The sequence below is a fragment of the Notolepis coatsorum genome (genome assembly GCF_963971535.1).
Source record: "Notolepis coatsorum genome assembly, chromosome: 13".
In the NCBI taxonomy this organism is placed as follows: domain Eukaryota; kingdom Metazoa; phylum Chordata; class Actinopteri; order Aulopiformes; family Paralepididae; genus Notolepis; species Notolepis coatsorum.
The window spans coordinates 126,367,311-126,391,567 of NC_140177.1; the positions used below are offsets into that span (position 1 = coordinate 126,367,311).

General features: G+C 49.1%; 1 protein-coding gene across 1 annotated transcript; it reads left to right on the plus strand.

The window, feature by feature from the left end:
* The first annotated feature begins 3,431 nt into the window (after window positions 1-3,431).
* Window positions 3,432-22,440, plus strand: sall2 (spalt-like transcription factor 2). The gene is made up of 3 exons (XM_084328044.1): window positions 3,432-3,556; window positions 7,814-11,679; window positions 21,656-22,440. Exons 1-3 carry the CDS (start codon window positions 3,499-3,501, stop codon window positions 22,034-22,036), a joined length of 4,305 nt encoding a protein of 1,434 aa, XP_084184170.1. The 5' UTR covers window positions 3,432-3,498; the 3' UTR covers window positions 22,037-22,440.
* Window positions 22,441-24,257: the final 1,817 nt, after the last annotated feature.

The window sequence follows — 24,257 nt, forward strand, 5'->3', positions numbered from 1 at the left end:
TGAATACGTATGTAGCCTATGTATGTACATGTATGTATGTATGTATGTATGTATGTATGTATGTATGTATGTATGTATGTATGTATGTATGTATGTATGTATGTATGTATGTATGTGATTGTATATGATTTTCCAGTGGTTCTTTGTAGATTCTTAACTTCAGGAGATCAAAATCAGTTGTATGCTATGCTGCGTAATTAGTATCAAACTTAACAACCCAACCGATTAAAACCTTGAACTTTATTGATTGAATCTCAATCATAGACACACCTTTTACACTGTTTATTTTTATTTTTTTAAAGAAGAAGAAAAACAAGAACACATTTGGTTATGGTGTATATATATGCTAAGTACCATATAAATATAGTAAAAAGTGGCTTCCCAATACGCCCCCCAAAAAACGAATAAAAGCAACTCAAAATAACAACACTTGAATCTACTGTTAAGCACATTTATTGAACCCCTAATCTGCAAAACAATGTGATATTTATATGAAGTAAAGTTAGTTTTGTGTATTACTTGTATTTGCACTGCATTCACAAGGTTCAATCAGACTTTTCATTCTGCTGTTATCATGTAATGAACACCAATCCAACGCATCAACAAAATGACCTGTAGGGATTAGGCCTCTATAGCCTAAGGCGAGCTGTTGTAGGTTAAACATGTCTGTCTCGAGTTAAGAAATGAAAGAACACGTTTGACCGCAATGGGGGGGGGGGGTCCAAAATAATTTGAAGCTGTGTCTAAATCGCAGCCGAATTGCTGTTCAGTTCCATTTGATGTATATCTGAGCTGGCTTCAAAGTCAATGTCCACACTGGAGGTAGCCATGATCACTATGCATCCCCAATGATTGTCTGCGACGGATGTCATTAATTATAACAGACAGACAGACAGACAGACAGACAGACAGTGGACAGCCAGCAGCAGACCGTCACTGCAGCAGAGACCTATGTCGGACCAGAGCAGGCCGCCCTCCCTCGGCAAATACAAAGAGGTTTGAACAGCAAGGGGGAGGGAGGGGGGTGACAGGAAGAATGGTTTCATTCTCTTTCGTTATCGAAAATGCTAACGGCCTATCTCAGGCTCTCGTTGCCTTCTTCTTCTGACAGTTGGCAATAATAAGCAAACAAAAAAAACATACTAAACCATTATTGTCAAAGAGATACAATTCACGACGGAGATAAATAATTTAAAAACGCTGCGTTCCGCTATGGCTGTCAGCGGGGACCACTGCGCATCCGTGTGAGTGAATCGGGAAGCGCTCCGCCAACGCGGTGTCCCGGCTGGGAGACGTAGCCTCCTGGTTCTGCCCGACATAAGCTTTTCTTCTTCTTCCCCTGTCATTTAATAACCCCGCCGCCAAACATCACCGTTTCAAACATGGTAAGTCGTTTTCGTAATCATCTCTTGTGGCTTTGTGGTCGACGCGCGACGGATAACGGCCACGCGGAAGCATTTTTTTTTGAGAAGTCATAATAATTTATGAATCATAACTTGTTATGATAGGAGCGCGCGCGCGCAGGCGTGCAACAGGTCGCCGGTACAGTAGTAGTGTGGTGGAAGTTATTGCGCCTGTCGCCACAAGACTGTTATGAAATGTTCGCTCGTCGCGTTGTTGGGCTTATTATCACAGTGGCAAGATGGCACAGAGAGAAAACACGAATGCTTTGTTGGCACAATGGAGATCTATTGGGGGGGGGATAAAACATGAAATCGTCTAGATTTACGCGAGGGCGACTGTCAAGAGTTTTTAAATTCTTTGTTTTTGCCGATGCTATCGCCATAGCCGCCGTCTATGAAGTGATACTCGTGAATTATTGGGATTTTAAAAACCCTTCTGCATGTGCAACGCTATGCGTATAACAGCAGCTCCACAAGGAACACAAGGCCACATCATCCCAAACAAATCAAGGCATCACTGTCCGCCCGCCTAGACAGGTGTACAACTACACTACTCGGTGGAAATTGGCCTTTTTTTGTTAGAAATTGGAACATGGAATTGTAATATTACAATAATTTGGTACATCTTGGTAGAAACAGTTTATAACCGTTGTATTTTAAATTGATTGCTTTGCCACAAGAGAAGACATTTTAAAATAATTCCAGATAAAGTTAATTATAGGTTAAATAATGCTTATACTAGCCTAATCCAAATACATATCAATATAGTCACATATCATTGCTTGACTATATACATCTAATCTACGTGCGAGTATGGTTAATTAATTATATTATTGGCCAGCCTATATGGAGCCTTGTGTAAAATATTTGTTCAACTCGTGTGAGTGTGTGTGAGAGAGAATACGTCGGTCGTTGCGAACATGCATACATATTATTACGTATGTATATGCGATACAGATGTCATATACAGTCAGACAGAGACCGAGTGGAAAAGTATTCCCCCTCCTCACCAGCCTGGCAGTCTTCTTCTTCATTACCTCCACGTGGTTGAGCAGTGGGGCTGGAGGGTGAAAAGGAAGCATTGTGCGTCGCGTCAGTGGCTCCTCAGTGTCCGAGAGAGAGAGGCTCGCGCGGGGTGACGCTCACTCAGCTGTGCTGCTGCCCGCCTCGCGCCATTGTTGCGAATTCCTGCTCATTTTCACCGGACTGTTTATTGATCTCGCGCGCCGAGTATTGATGATTCCTGTCGCGAACGTCACCTCACTCACACACACACTCACACTCACACTCACACACACACACACACACACACACACACTCCCCCTCGTAGTGGTTGTGTATGCTACCTGTGTGACCCGTGCAGGTGACCAGCAAGTATGCTAATTAAGTTGTAACATTACATTAGGTCAAACCAATTCCATCTGCGCATCATTTGTTCTTTAAATAAAAAGTGCATTGTGCATACACGCGCGTCTGTATTATACTCCTCTCTTTTTCTATTTCTATTGTTAATCTGTATTTTGTATTTACTGTGTTGGTTGTTTTTCCAGTCGATAAAAAAACAAAAACAAGTTATTGTGACCGTAGGCCTATACTATATCATTTGATTACGTGATGCACATTATAGCAGCATCAATGTATGAGGAGGGCTCACTAAATGGAGGCAACGGGCGGACTCTGGCTCAAAAGAAGGGGTGTTCATTCGCCATTTGAATGCAAAGTAGTCGATGAACAAGTGGACTGTGTGTGTGTGTGTGTGTGTGTGTGTGCGTGCGTGCGTGTGTGTGTGTGTGTGGAGGTGGAGGAAGGGAGGCAACGGTGAGTTTGAGAAAAGGGGGGACTTGTTGATTGTCACACATGCCCCTTTGGCGAGTCCTCACAAGTTGTTCTCTTCTCTCGCACCACGATGGCACCCATGGACTGGTTTTATTCCCCGCCGTCGCATCCAATAATGTCACTACATGTGAATATAGTCTTTTAGCATTTTCCTCGTTAAGTAATATAGCTGCCTACTACTTTTCCAGTGTGCAGGGAGAGAGGCTATAAGTACTGTGTTGGCCAATGCGCCGCTGCACCAGAGCCGACCTGGCGAAGCATGTCTCGTCGGAAACAGAAACGGCCCCAGCAGCTTGCTTCTCGGAGTCTTGAACATGGTGAGAAAATGGACTATTACCTTAAAAAAAACAATTACTGCTATAGACTTCAGTTAGAGTGGAATATAAAACGTCTGGATGCTAACTTTTTTATTATTATTTGGACCTTAAAAAAATAAAGAAAGAAAAGAAAAAGTTTTGTTCTCTGCCTCAAGTTGTTTTATGATTAACTCGTTTTTTTATATACAAGGCCGAGTCCAAATTGATTGTTATAGAATGATTTGTGTGATCGGGTATTCAATTATTTAATTGATTCTACTTAGGTTTAGATTGTGTGAATTTCAACTCCATAGGCCAAAGAAGGTACAAGTGCAAACGTTTTTGATTTGTTTCTTCGGATCCAAATCACTGGTTGATTTATACTCAATGTAGAACCGTATAGTGCCCCTCTCTCTCTCTCTCTCTCTCTCTCTCTCTCTCTCTCTCTCTCTCTCTCTCTCTCTCTCTCTCTCTCTCTCTCTCTCTCTCTCTCTCTCTCTCTCTCTCTCTCTCTCTCTCTCTCTCTCGTACTCCTCAAAGACACAGACCACCCAGGCCAGAGCAGGGGGGGGGGGGGGGGGGGGGGGGATTTGGGGTCTACAGTATTCAAGTCAAAAAGTTGTCAAAATGATTACAGAGTGCAAGAAAGCCAGCATTTTGTCCTGGTTGAATAAGCCAATAGCTGAGAATGAGAAGGTCAAAGAAAGCTACACTTGGCGGAGAGGCTGCGTAAGGTGTTTTAACCGCAACAGCGCTAAACTCCATTGTCCCCCTTTGAGCTTTGTTGCCGGGCACTGGAGCATGGGCATACCCAAGAAGTTGTGTATGTGTGTGTGTAGTGTACATGCCCACACATGTATGTGTGTGTGTGTGTGTTGTTTTGTGCATGTGTGTGTGTGTGTGTGTGTGTACTAGGTTACTTGTGTCTGTCCATCTGCGACTCCAGTTACAGTGGGGGTGGGGGTGTGTGTGTATACTGTGTTGTAAATGCAGATTTCAAACTGTAGTATGCGCGCTGCGGCTGTGTGTGTTTGCACGTGTGTTGAGTTTCGGTGTGCGTCCGCTTATACGCATGCACTGTATATTATTCACACGTATATATTGTGTGTGCGTCTAACCGTGTGTGTATATCTGTATATTAATCTATAGCCTGTGTGTGTGTGTGCGTTTCTCAGGGCTGATGCTCTGTGAGTCGTCATGTCCGTCTGCCATAGGCTGTTTGTTTTCTTTACGGCCCACCTCTCTTCCTCTGGCTGCCCCTAAATGGAGCAGGAATGCGACCCCGGTGTTCTTAAGGTCAAGTCTGCCAGCCAATCAGGGGCTCAATACAGTGTCCAGTCCCCGAGCGGGACCTGACCCCCCCCCATAGCACCCCGCCAGGTTACTGGGGGTGGGGGGGGGGGCTCTCTCTAAAGAGATGAAAGACAGGATGAATGGAGGAGAGGAGGAAGACAAGGAGGAGTATATGAGTGTGTGTGTGAGTGTGTCTGTGTCAACTTGGGGTAGGGGGTTCTTAGGTAAAGTCCATTGTCCTGTGTTGCCCAGGAAACAAGGTAGACTCTTCTCCTGGAGAGCAGTGTAGTCTCTAGACCAGCGGTATTCAGTGTGTGTGTGTGCGTGTGTGCATGCATGTGTGTGTGTTTGTGTGTGCATGCATGACGTGTGTGCTCCGGGGGAGGGGTTTGGGCAGAGGGGGTGGAGTTGAAAGTGGACAGAAAGGAAAGCAGGACAGAAGACAAGGTGGTGCAAGTTAAGAGCGGAAGAACAAAGTCGGCCAATAGAACCAGAACCAGAGGGACAGACCAGAACAACATCACAAGGACACGCCCCCTCACAGCAGATGTCCGGTACCGGGACCAGGAGACTCTCCCAGTGGTTAAAGGAACAAGGCAACATTTAGGGAAATCAGCTTACCGTCATCTCCAGAGAGAGACAAGAAGATAGATACCAGTTTCCTCTCTGTGCGTTCAGTAGAAAGCTATCTGGCTGCACGTTAGCCTAGCTTAGCACAATGAATAGAAGCGGACAGTGACGGTTAGCCTAGGCATTGTCCAATTAACACCTCTCCCGAAGGCTAACCGGCACTGTCCGCTTCCATTCATTGTGCTAAGCTAGGCTAACGTGCAGCCAGATAGCTTTCTACTGAACGCACAGAGAGGAAACTGGTATCCATCTTCTTGTCTCTTGCTGGAGAAGATGGTAAGCTAATTTCCCCAAAATGTTGGCGTGTTCCTTTAAAGGGGAAGCCATTTTCCAGTGGCTTTCTGACGACACTCACTAATCCCGGTCTTATAATTGCAGGCGTGGTCATCATTTCTCTCTGTACAACTTGTCACTGCTACATGTTCACGCTCTGTCCTGATTTGCCCCCCCCCCCCCTCCGTCTCTGTCGGTTGTGCAGGTGTTTAACCCACCACACTACAGATGGTTAACCCTTTCAAGGGTTAACCTTCTGTAGTGTGGTTGTGAAAGGGTTAACCCTTTGTCATGCTGCAGTGAAAGGGTTAACCTGTATTGTCGCAGTGAAAGGGTTAACCCTTTGGTAGAGTGACAGTGAAAGGGTTAAATATGTATTTCATCTCTATGGTTTCACATCTAGGACACTCTAGCTTACTGCAAATCTGGTTGTGGAGGTGTAACTTTTCACTCGTTCTAAAGTCTCTGGCGTAGACGTGGGCGTTCTGCGCAGGCACAGAAAGACAGTCCGGTGTCTGTCAAGGAATTTATAAAAGTCCAGACAACTCGGGGCGGGCCGAGAGGATTGGGCAGTGACACCTAAGATGGCTTCCTATCCTCTTATGGGAAAGAGCATCGCTGTGTGGCCACTAACCAGTGGCACTAACCAGTGCACAACAAGACAAAAAAATGAATGAATGTTCATTACTTACTTAATTTCTCCCCGGTGAAACATCAGCTTTCTGACAGGGGTGTAAAAAGTACCCAGAAATTATACTTAAGTGAAAGTATGGGTACCGTCTCAAAATCGTACTCAAGTAAAAGTCAGAGTATCTGGCTAAAAACACACTTGAGTAAAAGTAAAAAAGTTTCTACTTTTAAATGTACTTAAGTACTAAAAAGTAAAAGTAAAGACTTTTTTTCTGACTGTCTATTCTTCTGATAGCAGGTCTTTAATCAAAGATCCCCGCTTTCTAGTCTTGCACAAGGACAAGGACCAATCAGCATGGGTATGGGCGGGTTCATTTTCCATTGATGGGGATTTGATTGGCTGTTTTTAAATAAAGTGCGACCGCAGGATTAATAGCGTTAATGTTAGTTCGGCCAGAGAAACAAATATACTAATTAAAATGGTTGGACCTGAGAGATTTGTACTTTGTAGGTCTGCATTTTAAATGTAAGGAGTAAAAGGTATGTTTTATTTCTCTGAAATGTAATTGCGTAAAAGTACAAGTATACAAACCTAATACAAAGTAAAGTACACATCCCCCAAAACAGTACTTAAGTATTGTAACGAAGTACAATTACTCAAGTACTTTACACCCCTTCTTTCTGACTCTCGTGCACCAAACCAACATGCATTCCCAGGACATTATCAAGCACTCTAGGTTCTCTCCGATAGAATCCGCCTTCTTCCAATAGGATTGATGGTGACGGCCGCTCTAACCATGTGCATGCCGGGCCAAATTACCATATTCACACGGCGGCCATTTTGCTCTTATGTCACGCTCGGGGTTGGGTTCCTTTCCACCCTGTTCCCACCTTGAATATGGGTCAATTCAGTAATGTGTTAGTGATGTCACCATGGCAACACATCAACATTCAGAGTCTCATGCATCAAAAAACCAACGTTGATTTCCATGACGTCGTTTGGCAGCCATTTTAAGGAGTGTCGATTTGAACGGGATGTTCATTCTCTATCAATGGACCAGTGTCAAACCTCGCCCCCTTCCCTTGATCTTCCAATCACAACGGTTGCTTCTTTCGTCCGAGGGAAGCAACAGTCGTGATTGGAGGATCAAAAGAAAGAGGGCATGGTTTGAGATTAGGTAAATTTATTTAAATTTTTTGACGGGTCTCTCTTGTGTTCAAGGTGTTGCCTTAAGGCAACTGTTGGCTTTTTGTCAGCTGCTACTTCTCTGGTGTGCTGGTGTGAGATTATCTCAATCAGTTAATCAGTGTTATACTGTAAATGGGAGTTGAGGACTTCCCTAGATTGTGAACCTTAAGTGTAAATGTAAAAAGGTACTATTTGTCTGGTATGATGACGATGATACAAATTTAAAATGTTTAATTATCTTTTCTTTCTCTCCCTTTCCTCAGATGACCACCTGGCAGTGAAGTTGCCCACCTTCCCATTTCTCACGGATTCGTCGTCCTCCTCTCCATCCTCGTCTCCTCAGAGCTTCCACCCTCCCCTGGCTCCCCGCCCCCCCTTCAGGGGGCCTCAGAACCCTTCCCTGCCCACAGAGGGTCCACCCCTCTCCCGCTCTCCCAGCCAGCCGTTCCCCTGCCCACTACGCACCTTCAAAACCTCCCGGTCCTCCCTCTCTCCCGACTTCCCGCACCCCTCCCTCTCCTCTCAGGCGCGTCCTCCGCTCGCCCCGCGCCACTCCGATTGCAACCCCGCGTCTTCCGCGAGTGATCTCACCCACATGGCCTCTCCCAAGCTGGGGGTATCAGCCACCACCACCACCTCTTCCTCCTCCTCTTCTTCCTCCGCATCTCTGTGCCCCCCGCCCCACCCTGGAAGCCCCAGTCCCGTGCCGGAGGGCCCCCCGAGCCCCGTCACGCCCTCCCCCAGCCCCGGGGTGACCTCCGTGTCGGCCGGCCCACCCCGGGCCCAGCTGAGCATCGCCCTGATCCTGGAGGAGCTGAGGGTGCTCCAGCAGAGGCAGATCCACCAGATGCAGATGACGGAGGAGATCTGCAGGCAGGTGCTCCGGCTGGGCGGGGCCTCGTACACCATGGACACGCCCTCCTCGCAGATGCTCCTACCCCCCCTGCCCCAGCTCTGTCTGGAGGGCAGCGAGCGTGCCTACAGCCCCCCACCGCAGCCCCCCTCGGCTCCACAACCCCCCGCTTCCGTGGCACCTCTTCTGGCATGCTTCTCCTCTTTGCTCCCCCCTCAGCCAACCGCCAAGGCCTCGAAGCCCATCCACCCCTTATCCCAAATCCTGCGGCCGCACAAGCCCCAGATGGAGGGGGCAGGGGGGGCAGGGGGGGCTCACGGTTACCCCGGGGCTAGTGCTCACTGCTCCGCTCCGTCTGGCCCTTCCTCGGCCTCGTCTGCCATCTCCAGCATGGCTTCCTCCAACTACCCGCTAGCCCTTTCCCTGGCCCTGCCCGCCCGCTATCTCCACGAGAAATCTCCAAACACCACTTCGGCCAGTGGGCACAGTGGCCTGTCTTTCCTAACTCCATCAATCCCAACCTCTGTGTCCATGGCCCCGCCCTCCCAGGATGCCTTGCACTCTCTCTCGGCGGGAGGGGCTCTGGGCGGCTCCTCCTCCGGCGGCCGGCCCCAGCACGCCTGCCGCTTCTGCGGGAAGATGTTCAGCAGTGACTCGTCGCTCCAGATACATCTCCGCTCGCACACGGGCGAGAGACCCTACCAGTGTCCCGTGTGCCTCAGCCGCTTCACCACCAGGGGCAACCTGAAGGTGCACTTCCTGCGCCACCGCGAGCAGAACCCAGAGCTCTCGCTCTCCCTCCTGCCACCGTCTCTGTTCGGGGCAGGGTTAGGAGGAGCGAGCGAGGGGTCAGACCTCGGGCAGTCCATGAGCGGGAGTAGCAGCAGCAGCAGTATGATGATGGCTCAGAAGAGGCGTAAGCGCCGGCCTGAGGACGATCTGTTTGGAGACGGTCTGGAGGTCAGTGGCTCCGGCGGTAGCTTTTCTCTGGGGGGTTCAGAAGGAGCGGCCCCCTCCACTCTGCCCCTCCCTCCCAGTGTGGATCTGGCTCTGATCTCACACTCCCTCCTGCAACTCAACAGGGCTGCAGCCGCGGCCGCCGCAGCCTCCCTTGCCTCTTCTTCATCTCACACATCCTCCTCTTCGTCAGCCTCCTCCTCTTCCTCCTCTCTGGCTTCCTCCCTCCTCTCCAACCCCTCACTGTCTTCCTCTTCCACCATTGCCGGGCTGTTCAAGGGAGCCAAGCAGCAGCGCTTTGACGAGAATACACCTCCTCACGCTCCTATGATTCCTCCCTCTGCCTACTCCCAGCTGGCCCACCTACCAAAACTGCTTTTCCCCTCTGCTCCCTCCTCCTCCTCCTCCCACTCTTCCCCCCACCACCACCCTGCCCTGGGACTACTACGCCCCCCTCCTGCCTCCACCGCAGGCTCCCACCACCTCTCTTCCTCTGCTCACTCTCAGCTCTCCTTCCCCTTCTCTCCCTTTCCCAAAGCCCCGGGTGCATCCACCTCTTCCCTGGCCTCCTCCACCCCTACCTCTGACACCTCCAAGTTGCAGAGGCTGGTGGAGAAGCTGGAGAAGGAGCCTCCCGGCTCCTTGTCTCCCTGGGCCTCCGCTTCCACCTCCATGGGGCACGGGTCAGCTAGCGGCATGGCCACCTCCTTAGCGGGACTGATGAGCAGTTGCCTGACAAACGCCAGCACCTCCAGCACGTACGCCATGGCCTCCCAACCTTCCTCCATGTCCGCCTCCACTTCCGTTTCAAACTTCACCCGAGAGATGGTGGCCGCGCTCGGTATGAGCGCTAACGGAGCCAGTATCTTGGCCGGTGCCATGCTGCCGTCGCTGGGCATCATGGGCGGCGGTAGTAGCCTGGCGCCCAACCAGTGTGGCGTGTGTCTGCGCGTGCTGAGCTGCCCCAGGGCGCTGCGTCTGCACCAGGCCACCCACCTCGGCGAACGACCGTTCCCCTGTAAGCTCTGTGGGCGGTCGTTCTCCACCAAAGGCAGCCTGCGGTCACACCTGGCCACCCATCGCGCCCGGCCTCCCAATTCCCGAACCCAGAACTCCTGCCCACTGTGCCAGCGCAAGTTCACCAACGCCCTGGTGCTGCAGCACCACATCCGCATGCACCTCGGCGGGCAGCTGCCCCCGGACGGCGTGGAAGACTCTCTGCGCGAGATGCCGGCGGAATCGGATGCCCTGGCTTTGCCTCAGTCCCAGCCCACTGAACCACCCAACCCGACAATGTCGACTAAAACCCCTCCTCCAGCCAGGCAGTCGACCAGCCCAGACCCACCTATCCAGTTCCAAACACCACCCGTGGGAGACTCAATCAATGTGACGTCATCAGAGTGTGCCAGGGATCCCGGAAGTCCTGACCCGATCCCTCCCTCTGACCTCAGCCCAGATCCGTCCTTGAACCCCACCACACAGATCCCATCTCCCAGCGGCGCCGAGCCTCCGGTGCTGTGTGTCAGTGCCCCCTCCCCCGCCCCTCCTCTGGAAGATCCGGCCTACCCAGTTAGCGAGAACAAACAAGCTGAACCACTAGACTCGACCGATGTGCACCACCCAAAGTCCAGCCCCTCGCCGACTCCTTCCGCCATTACCAAAACCGCTGTGTCATCTAGCGTCATGATGCCAGACAGTCCCGAGGATGAAGCCTCCACCTCCTATGATGTCTTCCTCCCCGGCCCTAGATCCACCCTGGAGGACTTCCTCCCAGGCGCTAGATCCAACCTGGAGGACTTGCTGAGCACACCTGCCCCTCTCGCCCACTCCTGCCCAAACAACATCTCCTCCCCTACCCCTATCTTGAGCCCAGAATCCCCAAACACACACGCACTGTCCACCTTTGACTCAGAGCACTCTCCAAGGTCCCAAACCCCTGAACCCAACGAGGAGGACAAAGTCCAATCCCCTCTACCCGCGACACCAAAGCAAGACCAAGCGACGGTGCCCGACGAGGACCCCGACGCGCTGTCCCCGTCAGGGGCCGCGGACTCCGGCGGCGTGGACACTAGGGCCGCGCTTCAGAAAGCCGGCACCTTCATAAGGGAGACGCGTCAGAGCCTTCATTATTGCTCTTACGGGCGGGAGGACAGGATGGAGAACGCCAGGCCAGGTGGATCGGCTGCGAGCGAACAACTGGACACTTCGGTCCCCATGAGCCTCGCCCCCACGCTCCCGCCGCCCATGTCCCGCCCCGACAAGAAGACCTACAGCTGTGCCGAGTGTGGGAAAGAGTATGCCAGTCGCAGTGGACTAAAGGTAAGGGACAATCTGGTTCACTGTGGTATGAAAGTAATCACCAATAATAATGATAATAATAATAATAAACTTTATTTGTATAACACCTTTCATACAGAAATTGCAGCTCAAAGTGCTTCACAACAGAAAAAGGACAGGCATATAATGAGCATATAAAATTACAGTTGTTCACATTAGGATCTAACATCCCCAACAGGCCACCTTGTTTATGGTTTGATTCAGTTTTAAAAATAGACAATAATAAAAAGGTGTAAGATAGAATAGACAGAGGAAAATAGTGCAATAGTGCAGTGCAATAGGTAGTAGAATAGAATAGACATGCAATGAGCACATAAAGTGCAGACACACACCAATGCCACATTTTCTTTTGTTCTTGCTTCTTTTGGTACATGTTTGCGTACCTTGAAATAGTGCTTTGATCAGACCCAAGAATTCAAGCCCAGCCCAACCTGAGCCAGAGAAGACACGACCCAGTTTTTCTTTCTAGAATTTATTCTTACCATTTACAGTGACTTGTCAGTGGATGGGGCAGGAGGAAGGGCCCTATCCTAACCTTGATAGGTTAACAAAAAGAGATTCACATCACCGGCAAACTAAAAAGAGAATTTATTTAAGTGTGTACTCTGCTAGCTTGTTTTTGCAGACTCTCACAGTGTCCATCTTTTCTGGAGTAAAGAAAAGATGGACTATAGGAATTAAAGAAAATGTGTGCAGCTCATTTGGTATAAACTTGTATATATTCTTAACCGCAATCCATGTTAGGCTCGTTCTCACAGAGACATGGGAATTGTGAAAAAGCCCAAATCAAATCAAAATTAAATAAAAGTCAGGCTGAAATTGGCTCAGACGTGTAGAATCAAAACCTACTCTGTTGGTTTGGAGAGATGCGGGTCTCGATGCAGAACAATGCAAGTTCTTGTTGCCCTGACATAGATGATGTTTCTCTTTTTTTATCCACTTTTTCTCCTATTTTTCTATTTTTCTCCCATCCCAATTACCCGCTGTGCCAATTCTCCCCTCCCCTGTCTTGAACGTTGCTCGCATATGCCCCCCACTGGCCGGTTGTAGGGAGGATAGAAGCCTTGCATCACGTGTCCCCTCCGATACACGAGGAGTCCATAATTTCATCTCTTTAGTATTGAGAAACTAAATGGGGCAAAATTAGTACAGGGGCTAAAATTAGTATGGGGCTAAATTAGTACAGTCCAATGGGGCAAGTGTTTTAGCCTTAAAAATCCACGACACACGTCCTGAAATGATGGACATTAAATGCTAAATGGCTGCATTCATATAGCAGCTTTTATCCAAAGCGCTTTACAATTTGTTCCTCACATTCACCCATTCACTCACACATTCACACACCGATGGGCGGAGGCGACCATGCAAGGTGCCGACCTGCTCATCGGGAGCAGTTAGGGGGTTGCTCAAAGACACTTCGACACGCTGCCCGGGAGGAGCGGGAATCGAACCGGGAACCTCCGGATTACCAGACGACTGCTCTACCTACCGAGCCACTATCGTCCCACTAGTCAACATCATGCCTGACAATGTTTAAATAGGGCCTAGGTTTAAAAATAATAATAATAATAAATGTCACCCATCATTTAAAGGGAACTTATGGACACGACAATAGTAGTAGTTATAAGGTGTTTGAGCTTGTAACGTTAGTTAGCTCATAGCTATCGTAGCTATGAGCTAACTAACGTTACAAGCTCAAACACCTTATAACTACTACTATTGTCGTGTCCATAAGTTCCCTGGCAGAATACTTGTGAGGACAAAGGTATACAAAGAGGAGAGAACCATTTTAAATCGGGCATTCATGCCGGCTAACAAGCTAGACGTTGCGGTATGTTGTTAGCACAATAGTAGCCCACTCGGTGCATCACAGTCACTGACTGTGATGCACCGAGTGGCCTACTATTGATCAACATGCAGCGAGGTGTAGCGTGCATGATGCGTGTGCAGTGCTTTGCCCCACAGGTCTGAGAAGAGGACCTGCACATGATTTTACTCGTTCCCCAAACTCCTCTACATGCCCCGATCTAAAATGGTTCACGACAGTAGACATAATGCTAACGTTAGCCAGCGCCATATAGCCAGTAGTACTATGACCCGGACGGGCATAAGGCATAAGTTGCCTGAAGTGACATCACGGCCGTGCTAGTGTCTGATAAGCTTTTTGACTTGCTCTGTGCATGTTATTCGTGCGTGGACCTTTTTAACCCTTTCTGAGTGGCAGTTCCGGCGTCAAATGGAAAAAAAATATAATTAAATTAGATACCAATGATGTAAACTACCCATAATTGCAGAGTAGGGTTTAACCTGCAAGTTGGCCTTTAACCTTTCACTACCACACTACAGAAGGTTAACCTTTTACTACCACACTACAAAGGGTTAACCCTTTCACAACCACACTACAGAAGGTTAACCCTTTCACTACCACACTACAGACGGTTAACCCTTTAACTACCACACTACAGAAGGTTAATCTTTCACTACCACACTATAAAGGGTTAACCCTTTCACAACCACACTACAGAAGGTTAACCTTTCCCTACCACACTACAAAGGGTTAACCCTTTCACTACCACACTACAGAAGGTTAACCCTTTTACAACCACACTTTCACAACCACACTACAGACGGTTAACCCTTTCACTACCACACTACAGAAGGTTAACACTTTCACTACCACACTACAGAAGGTTAACCTTTCCCTACCACACTACAGATGGTTAACCCTTTCACTACCACACTACCAGGCATGCGTTCTTCATGGGATGGGGGTGCACTAAGTGCAAGCCCAGATAAGTACTCGCTATTTGCATATCAATAGCGCCGGTCGTATTTAACACACCTGACGACCGGCGCTATTGATATGCAAATAGCGAGTGCAATCCCAGTTGATTTCAGGAACGCACCACTGCACACTACAGATGGTTAACCTTTCCCTACCACACTACAGATGGTTAACGCTTTCACAACCACACTACAGATGGTTAACCCTTTCACTTCCGCACTACAGAAGGTTAACCCTTTCACTACCACACTACAGAAGGTTAACCCTTTCACTACCACACTACAGAAGGTTAACCCTTTCACTACCACACTACAGACGGTTAACCCTTTCACAACCACACTACAGAAGGTTAACCCTTTCACTACCACACTACAGATGGTTAACCCTTTCACTACCACACTACAGACGGTTAACCCTTTCACTACCACACTACATACGTGTAGCACTTGTGTTAATACCAGTAACAGCTGTTTGCCACGGGCACAGTTCTAGGTTCGAATGCGACAAGGAGTAATATACACAATTAAAAGAATTGTAGACCAGAGGCAGAGTTATAACAATAACCGGTGTTTTAATTAAAAGCGCGCTAGCTAAACAGTAATAATACATACGTACGTAAAGTACAACTTATGCTTTGAAGTATCCCTTTTAGATTAGGTCAGTAACCTTTCCTTGCGGGAGGGTTAGGTCGATATCAAGGCCTAGGTCGATTGGATCAACACATTGGGGTTCATTCAGACGTCTCTGAGGTTATCATCGGTAACTCTATATTAGTTTATCAGGGAATGCAAATACCTTATTAGGTGAATTGGCCCGTTAAACTCTTTAAACCAGGAAGTGATTCGGCGATAATCGAGGTCTATTATGACATCACCACAACCGGTGTAGAAGGTTCTATATTCTAGAAGGTTCTATGTTCTAGAAGGTTCTATGTTCTAGAAGGTTCTATTATAACATCATACAATGGCAGAATATCTGTATCCATATATCCAGTTAAATCAATTCAAATACAAAATACAATATCAAAATAACATAAGATGAACGGGATCGCCTCCCTTGGAAGTCCTTGTAGTCTCGTTCAGTTCAATCCTACCGGACTAGTGGAGTAGCAATAGTTGAGCACTAGTTGAGCATCATGGGTATTCACATCAGGCTGGCATTAGTCTTATCAAATGTTCCGGGGTTGGCTCGCCATCGGGTATCTATCCAGCTGAGCACGCTTGGTGATGGGTGGTCTGGACTGCTCCGGGATGCTGGTGGAGACTTGCGGCTTCCAGTCGGTTGGTTAGTCCGGTCCGTCTGGGTGATGTTGCGGGTCCAGTGGTCGAGGAGAAAGAGACTGGCTGCTTGAGAGCTGGCTGAATATATAGGAAACGATAGGTTATGACTATAACCAAGTTCTGTTAGTTAGGGGCGATGCTTGGCATCACTACTGCACTATCTCGCGTACGTGCACGCGTACTGAATAAACCACAAATGTACCTCTAATACCAGTATTAGTCTGACCACACCCCTCATCAGCTTACCTTCATAAGCAGGTGTGTGGTCACCTGCTCTCCTCCTTCCCAAGCTTTCACCACAAGGTGAGGACAAGGGCTGCAGCGGCCGTCTGATGCCAAGCATCGCCCCTAATAACTTGGTTATAGTCATAACCTATCGTTCTGTATCGTTAGTGGCTTAGCTTGGCATCACTACTGCACAAGGGAGGCCAAGCGGAGCCACTTGGCTGACAAATACACCCCGCTGACAGCCCCCCAAAACCATCAGAACAGGGAGGGCCGAGCCCCCCCGACCCCCCCTAATGGAGGGTATCCCCCCTATTAGAGGCTTCACGGGAAGGCGACGGACCCGACCGTGCGAAGAGGCACTCAAGCAACTTAACGCACAGGGTGAGCAGACCGTGGCCTGACCCCACGACTACACACACGCACAACCCGCATGCCACCCGGGAACGAACGGAGGAACAACCTCGTTACTGCCCCCAGAATCACGGGGCCAAGGGCAAACCCAACCCAAGCAGGCAGCGCACCGGGGAAAAACCAGGCAACAGGCTGTTAACCCTAGCCTGGAGACTGCGGACGAGACAGGCGCCAGAGGGGACAGCTGAACACAGCCGCCCCGGCGGAAGGAGCGTAAGCTGGCGGTGTTGCATGACCAAGCCTCCATTTAAAAACCCCCACCCAGAGGGGTCGAGGCAGAGAAGGCTGACACGATTGGCAGACGTCATGAACGTGCAGGGGCACCCTCAAACGGTGAACCCGGGAGTTGACACTGCTCCAACACACCAGGGAATCAACCACCTCGGTGTTACCCAATGCGGTGGTTGTTCCTATAACCCCTCAAGAAAAAACTCCAAAACACACCTGCGGGCATACACCGGCTATACCGCAGTACAAGTGTTTCAGTTTCCAAAAAGGGTTAACCCAGGCCTACGGGTCGCAAACATCACTTCGGACCGGGCCTGGCGGTACGGGAAGCACAGGGTCACCAGAGGAGGTCAAAAAACCACCCCCACAGGCCCCTCTTCGCCATGCGTGAGAGAGGAGCGAAAAATAATGGAGAACCAGCCCCTAAGCACACCGTACCTGGTATTCCCCGGCGGTCTCCCAACCAAGTACTAACCAGGACCAACCTGTGTAGCGGCCGAGATCCGACGAGATCGAGCGCGTACAGAATGGCATGGCTGTAAGCCATGACGACAGTGCTGAGTAAAAACATACCCAACCAGGGTCTCCATAGCGCTTAACCCTGTGACACCCAGACCGACCCGGCATTTTTCCCCCTGAAAAAAGCCCAAGTCCCTCAGGGTACCAGAACAGCAGATCTGCATCCCCGGCGGACAACGGGTTCAACTGATCTGGACCAGCGTGACCAGAACCAGTCCCGTGCCCTAACCACGCCGACATGCCTACTCCAGGAGAAGGGCAGATATGCGTGTTGATCTTAACATGAAAAGAAGGCGCCACCCAGACGTTCGGACGAACCGCGCCTGGTGGCCCACCCCAAGGGCGTGAGACCCCACTACATATGTTCAGATCCATCCCGTCATCATCCCCCAGACATGAACGAGAATCCGTCGACAACCCACCCAGGTCATGGGATGTGGTCGCCGGAAGAGGAAAAACCCCCATCTCAGTTGCTTTATAAAAACGCTGTTTCAACCACAAGCAACCAAGGCGTGCCAGTCAATCGCCTGTTTACAGCGAGCTAGCACTATACGTGCGTCGGGACACACCCCCATCAATGAACAGGCTATTTAGACCTGTCATTGAATCCCCAAGGCGCCCAGGGGAACGACAAGAGGGGTGTGACACTCCCTAACTCCAACACTTCTGGAATAGAAAGAAGGAAGCATCAACAGTATGTATCCCAGTCTACACAGCCGGGGTAAAAAATTTTCACATCTTTACATCCCACCACCCTCCCATAGGAAGAGACGGGGATCCCCAGAGAGACTTCCCACGCGAGCTGTACAGATTGAAAAGAATATATTGCACCTTGAGCCATGTAAAAAACTGGTTTTAGGGCCTCCGGGGAAGAGGCACTGAACCCATACACACTCAATAAACGAATTGAATCGAATATACATACAATAGAAAAGGACCCTTCTAGAGGGTCCACTCACTTTGACAATCTGAGGAGGAAGGCTCTGTACTCTGATGGAGGCTTCCTCACATGGAAGAAGGAGTCCGAACTCACAGAAGGCCTGAATAGGCGCTTGGTGAGGAGGAGCCCTGACCACCCCCCCTGAAAACAGATCCATCACATGGACCTGAACAGCACACGGAAGTCCTACCAACAGAGACGCGCACGGTGACGTACTCTATGGCGGGGGAATTCCTGCGGTGCACACGCCCAATATACCAGGCCGTGGGACCAGGAACTCCCCCCCCCCCCCCCCCCCCGTAACGTGCCGAACCGCCACGTGACGGGAACCTTGAAGGACAGGGGGTGTACCCCTGACCGACAGAACAATGGGGAGAGGAAAGGTTACCAGTTCACCCCTTTACGACCCCACACCCATGATACGACGTAACGACAAAAAGAGAATATGACACAGTCATAGTCAGCTCTATGAAGCGTTTCACAGCTCCACACAGCGCATGAGCCAACCTGCCATCTGATTTTTACTAAGGAAAAACACAGAATAGAGAGGGCTCTAAGAACCCCGGTCCAACATACACATGTGCTTCTGTGGCCAGTACAACCCAGTTGTAGGTCACATGACACACACAACCCATCATCACCTACAAAAAATGGCAAAAACACTCAACAGAGGAACGCCGTTTTTTTCACAATGAGAGAATACATCATTCTTGATTAGTATCGACCACAGGCCTTGCTAAGCACACATGACAGCAACCAAACCAATTTCCCTTTAGGAAATAAGTTTCTCCAGCAGATTTAGCACAACCTCAGCAATCAAGCTAAGAGTTACATCGTATCCCTACCACACAAAAGACACAATTAATGCACAACATGTCTGATAGGAGGTGACAAAGTCCCCAGGGAACCGGGGGGGAAAACACAATCCTCCTATTTTACCCTCAATACGGCCAGTTAAAACAGGAAAACCTGTTAATGTGTGAACACACTGTTCATTGTCATTACAGTCTGAGAAAGAATATTCTTTTACTCACTTGTCACCAAGCATAGCTTCATAGGTTAGTTACCTTAGTTGTGAGTACACGGTCGTGTTACTCACACAACAACCAGATCATTACATCCCGTTTGCACGGAGAAGCTAACTGCCAGTGACAAAAACAGCTCACACACAACCCGCAACGTACCCTAAATGCATTGTAGCAACACACGTTTTGGGAAAAACACCGTTATTCACAATACATTTAGCAAAGTAAAACCAGAAGACGTGTTATGAGGTCTGGCCAACCCCGTACCTACCCGGAACGCAGATCAGCGAAGTGCAGTCACAAGACACCGTAGAACACAGCCGTCCTGTGTTGTTCGACCCGGGCAGCGTCGCCGCTCCAACCAGTCGCTACAGTCCTCTTTGTTGACGCAATCCCCGTCCAGGCTCAGGGCAGGGTCGACGAACATCCCCTGTCAAGGATGACGTCGTGGTCAAGAGTGTAAAACATGTTAAAATCAAAGCACGTTCAACAGAACAGCATCAAGCTAACGGCTGCTCCAACCGTTCGGGTGCTATTGCTTCTGCTCGCGAGACGCCAATCTAACGACGCACGCGATCAGAAGCGAGCTCCCGGCGGCGCGCGAGAAGCTAAGCTACCCCGCGCCAGGCCATGGCCATAGCAGCAAGCTAACGTCACCTAGCGACCACGACATGCTAGCCCCGCAGCTAACAGCTGACTGGCTAATAGTAGGCCTTAAGCAGGCCATGCAGCGATCCAGCAGGCTAACGCAGCAGTTAACAGCTGACCGGCTAACCGTAAGCTATGAACATGTAAACAATGACATAACACTCACCCAGACAGGCCGCCGTTCTGAACCTCTCCTCACTTTTTAAGAGAAAAGAGAAAACAAGATGTCAGCACCGCTTCACAACGGTGACATTACCACATCCGACGGATCAGCACAGTACCAACTGGCCTGTGTAGCTGACATTGAACATGAATCTGCCGCTATCGCACATTACATGCACATATCCCCTCGTGAAGGAATACTCTCATTTGGATATGAAAGATGGGGCCTTAACACGGTGACAGAGAGAATCCACTCGTCCAGAACACACAGGGATCACCAGTGTCAATGGTCGCGGCCCACTAGTTAAAACTATAATGGTCTCCAGACCAAGGCCTTCTGTCGCCTAGGTGGCTGAACAAAGGACCCTAGTCTGGGGCCGGTTTCCATAAACTTTGTCAAGTAGCCCCCATAGCACTAACAGACAAGTGGAGCCCGCCAGCAAACACTACTCACCCAACCTGGAACGCACCGCTTCTCACAACAGCGGCATGTCCGACAGTTCAGCTGTGGCCTGACAGGTTTCACCCCAACAAACACAGCAAGGAACTGCAGTTGAGAAGCATGCAGCGGCGTGCTCCCAATACGAAAACCGGTGGAGGGTTTTTAGAATGATCATCATCTTCCAGACCCTCCAGTACGAAGACAATATCGCCGTATTTTCTCGAAAATAGTGAGAGAGAAAATAAAGATATGATGTCAACGTATCCTTGTTTCCCAAAGCTGTTCCTAATCCAATTTCTTCCATCATGGTGTCAAGTGTGGGGATCTACCGAGGCACTTCTTCCTTGTGGTGAAAGCGAGAAGGAGGAGAGCAGGTGACCACACACCTGCTTATGAAGGTAAGCTGATGAGGGGTGTGGTCAGACTAATACTGGTATTAGAGGTACATTTGTGGTTTATTCAGTACGCGTGCACGTACGCGAGATAGTGCAGTAGTGATGCCAAGCTAAGCCACTAACGATACAGAACCAAGATGTTCCGGAACGTTCTATATGACATCATAGGATGACATCACAAAGGTTCCAGAACCTTCAAATCATGACATCATACGCTATATACAGGAAGTGGGACCTCATGGTAAAACAGGAAGTGGTAGCAGAGATAAACAGGAACTATTTATGTAATTGATAATTATGAATCTGAACCCGGGGTTACATACGGTTAACCCTTTCACTACCACACTACAGACGGTTAACTCTTTCACAACCACACTACAGAAGGTTAACACTTTCACAACCACACTACAGAAGGTTAACACTTTCACTACCACACTACAGAAGGTTAACACTTTCACTACCACACTACAGACGGTTAACCCTTTCACTGCCACACTACAGAAGGTTAACCCTTTCACAACCACACTACAGAAGGTTAACCTTTTCACTACCACACTACAGAAGGTTAACATTTTCACTACCACACTACAGAAGGTTAACACTTTCACTACCACACTACAGACGGTTAACACTTTCACTGCCACACTACAGAAGGTTAACCCTTTCACTACCACACCACAGATGGTTAACCCTTTCACTACCACACTACAGCCGGTTAACCCTTTCACAACCACACTACAGAATGTTAACCCTTTCACTACCACGCTACAGAAGGTTAACCCTTTCACTGCCACACTACAGAAGGTTAACCCTTTCACAACCACACTACAGAATGTTAACCCTTTCACTACCACGCTACAGAAGGTTAATATGTTAACTTCCTGTCGCTCCACAGGGGCACATGAAGCACCACGGCGTGCTCACCAAGCCGGCGCGGCCCCCGGCCCGAAGCAGCCGCTCCTCCTCCGAGCGACTCCCCGCCTCCTCGTCCGCTCCTCCTCCCGCCGCCGCCACCGCGTCCTGCAACGTCCCGGCCACCAGGAGCTCGGGGGGGTTCTGGAACCAGTACCAGGCCTTCCTCAACACCAGCTCCGACCCGAGCGACAACCAAACCCAGGGCACAGCCGGCGGCGGCGGGCGAGGGGAGGACGTGGAGATGCCCCGGTTGGCCGAATCACCCGTCAGAGCTCAGATGGATCCGCCCACGGGGGGCCGGGGCCTAGAGGACTCCAGACAGGGGTCCGATGACGAGGGTCCAGACCTAGAGTCGATGTGATTGGCCGCACGATGTGCCGGTGCTCTCTCTCTGTTGATGTTTACCTTTTGGTGAAACTATATGGGCTTTTGAATAGTATTGCTTCCTAAAACACATTTTGAGTAGTCTGTCGGTTTGGTAGTCTGAGTAAAATTGTTAGTTTGTGAACGTTGTGACCAGCTCGGTCTTGTGCTTTTTTATTTTTATTTTATTTTATTTAGTTCAAAGAGGAAATGTATGATAAAGGGTGAGAATACAGATGGCGAGATGCAGGAGGAGCGATGAGGTGAGTCTACTTTGTGCTGTGGACCCTAGGGAAAAAAGACACATTCCGTTAGAAACAGCGCTCCCGCTCTCCTGACCGAGGTTGTTCGTAGGTTTTGATACGAGAGTTCTGACAAAAGAAAGCAGGTTTGGAGATAGGATGACCGGAGGAGCGTCACTGTTGTGTCAGTGTTTCACACGTATATATAACGTTCCTTCACGTTCTACGTTCCAGACGTAGAAGGGGGGGGGGGGGGGGGGAGTGTCGCGAAGGACTCGGGCCTGTGGAACAAAAAGAAAGGCCCATGAGTCACTGAGCAGGGTTTCTTTTGGGAAAAGAGTCTCTCGACGTCCATCTTGTTGTTTTCAAATAACTTAACTCTTTCATGTTGTTTACCTCCCAGTATATTCTCCCAGCTGACGTAGAAGCACAGAGGCAGTGTTTTGTTTGCCCGAATGATGAGGAGAGTTTGTGTGTGTGCGTGCGTGTGTGTGTGTGTGTGTGTGTGAGACCTTTTCCCCCCTTCCAACTTTTGTGAATAATATGATTGTCGTTTGGTCCCCAATGTGATGTCTGTAACTTACTGTCGCTCACTAACTGTTTTTGCTCATGTTGTATCTTTATATGAAAAAAAAGAAAAAGAAAGACAGAATTGCAGGTCTATGTCTGTTTGTTGTACGTACGTTGTACTTTCTGCAACCTCACATATTAAGAGGGAGGGAGATGGGGGGGGGGGGGGGGGAAACATTAAAAAAAAAAAAAACGAGTTGGAAAAATACCTTTTTCTTTTAGCCTAGTTTGTTCCAAATGCCTTCGACACGTCTTGTGACTTATTGTACTGGATCTCCTCCATTTCTCTAACCGTGACACACAATTTCTCTTCAGTGTGTGTGTGTGTGTGAGTTAGTGCGCTGTGCACAGCAGTGTCCAGCCATAACTGCCAGGTTCCCTAACACGCAGGCGTCACTAGGTTCCCTAACACGCAGGCGTCACTAATCCCTGCTCTCTCCCAACACAATTAAAGTTCTCTGCCTTCCTCTGTGTGCGACACGTCAACCGAGAGGGAGAGGGGGGTGGAAGAGGCCAGCTGTCCCCACTTCAGACCCTAATCATCTCCGCCATGACAACCACAGTAGCCAAGGCCTCTGTGCGAGTGTGTATGTGTGTGTGTGTGTATCTGGCTGTGTGCCCGAGCGTGCAAAAGGGCAAGAGGAAGTGTGTGTGTGTCTAATGTGTGCGTGAACGTGCAACAGATGAAATGTGCGCATGAACGTGCAACAGATGAAATGTGCGCGTGTGTAATGTGTGCGTGAACGTGCAACAGATGAAATGTGCGCGTGTGTAATGTGTGCGTGAACGTGCAACAGATTAAATGTGCGCGTGTGTAATGTGAACGTGCAACAGATTAAATGTGCGCGTGTGTCTAATGTGTGTGAACGTGCAACAGATGAAATCTGCATGTGTAATGTGTGCGTGAACGTGCAACATTAAATGTGCGAATGTGTCTAATGTGTGCGTGAAAGTGGAACAGATGAAATGTGCGCGTGTGTCTAATGAGTGTTTGAATTGGCAACGGAGGAATTGTTAGTGCATGCCATTGTACAAGGCCAAAAACCACATTCTCACAAATTGGGTAATTTATCTAAATATATCCAAATTTGTGTTAGGGCAATAGGGCCTAATAGTGTAATTTCCAAATTGCAGGAGGCTGTGATATGTGTCAAAATACCAAACACTAAATTAAGTATTGAGGCGCTGCAAGGAAGCCCTGGGCTACACAGCGTATTCTAGACTCAAAGAAACATTTTAATTGGTTGCAGATTCCTTCAAAGAAAATCACAACATGATCATTGTAATACTATTTTCAAAGAAGATGATGAAGCAACAATGATCATTCTTGTGATATCATGAATCATATTGCAACTGCAATATCTCAAGATAATCACAATATGACCCCCCCCCCCCCCCCAAAAAATA

Excerpts from the sequence above, each read along its gene's own strand:
- sall2 (XM_084328044.1), top strand. The coding sequence starts at position 3,499 with ATGTCTCGTCGGAAACAGAAACGGCCCCAGCAGCTTGCTTCTCGGAGT. Across the intron at positions 3,557-7,813 it reads TTCTCGGAGTCTTGAACATG|ATGACCACCTGGCAGTGAAG; the intron begins GTGAGAAAATGG and ends CCCTTTCCTCAG. Across the intron at positions 11,680-21,655 it reads CCAGTCGCAGTGGACTAAAG|GGGCACATGAAGCACCACGG; the intron begins GTAAGGGACAAT and ends GTCGCTCCACAG.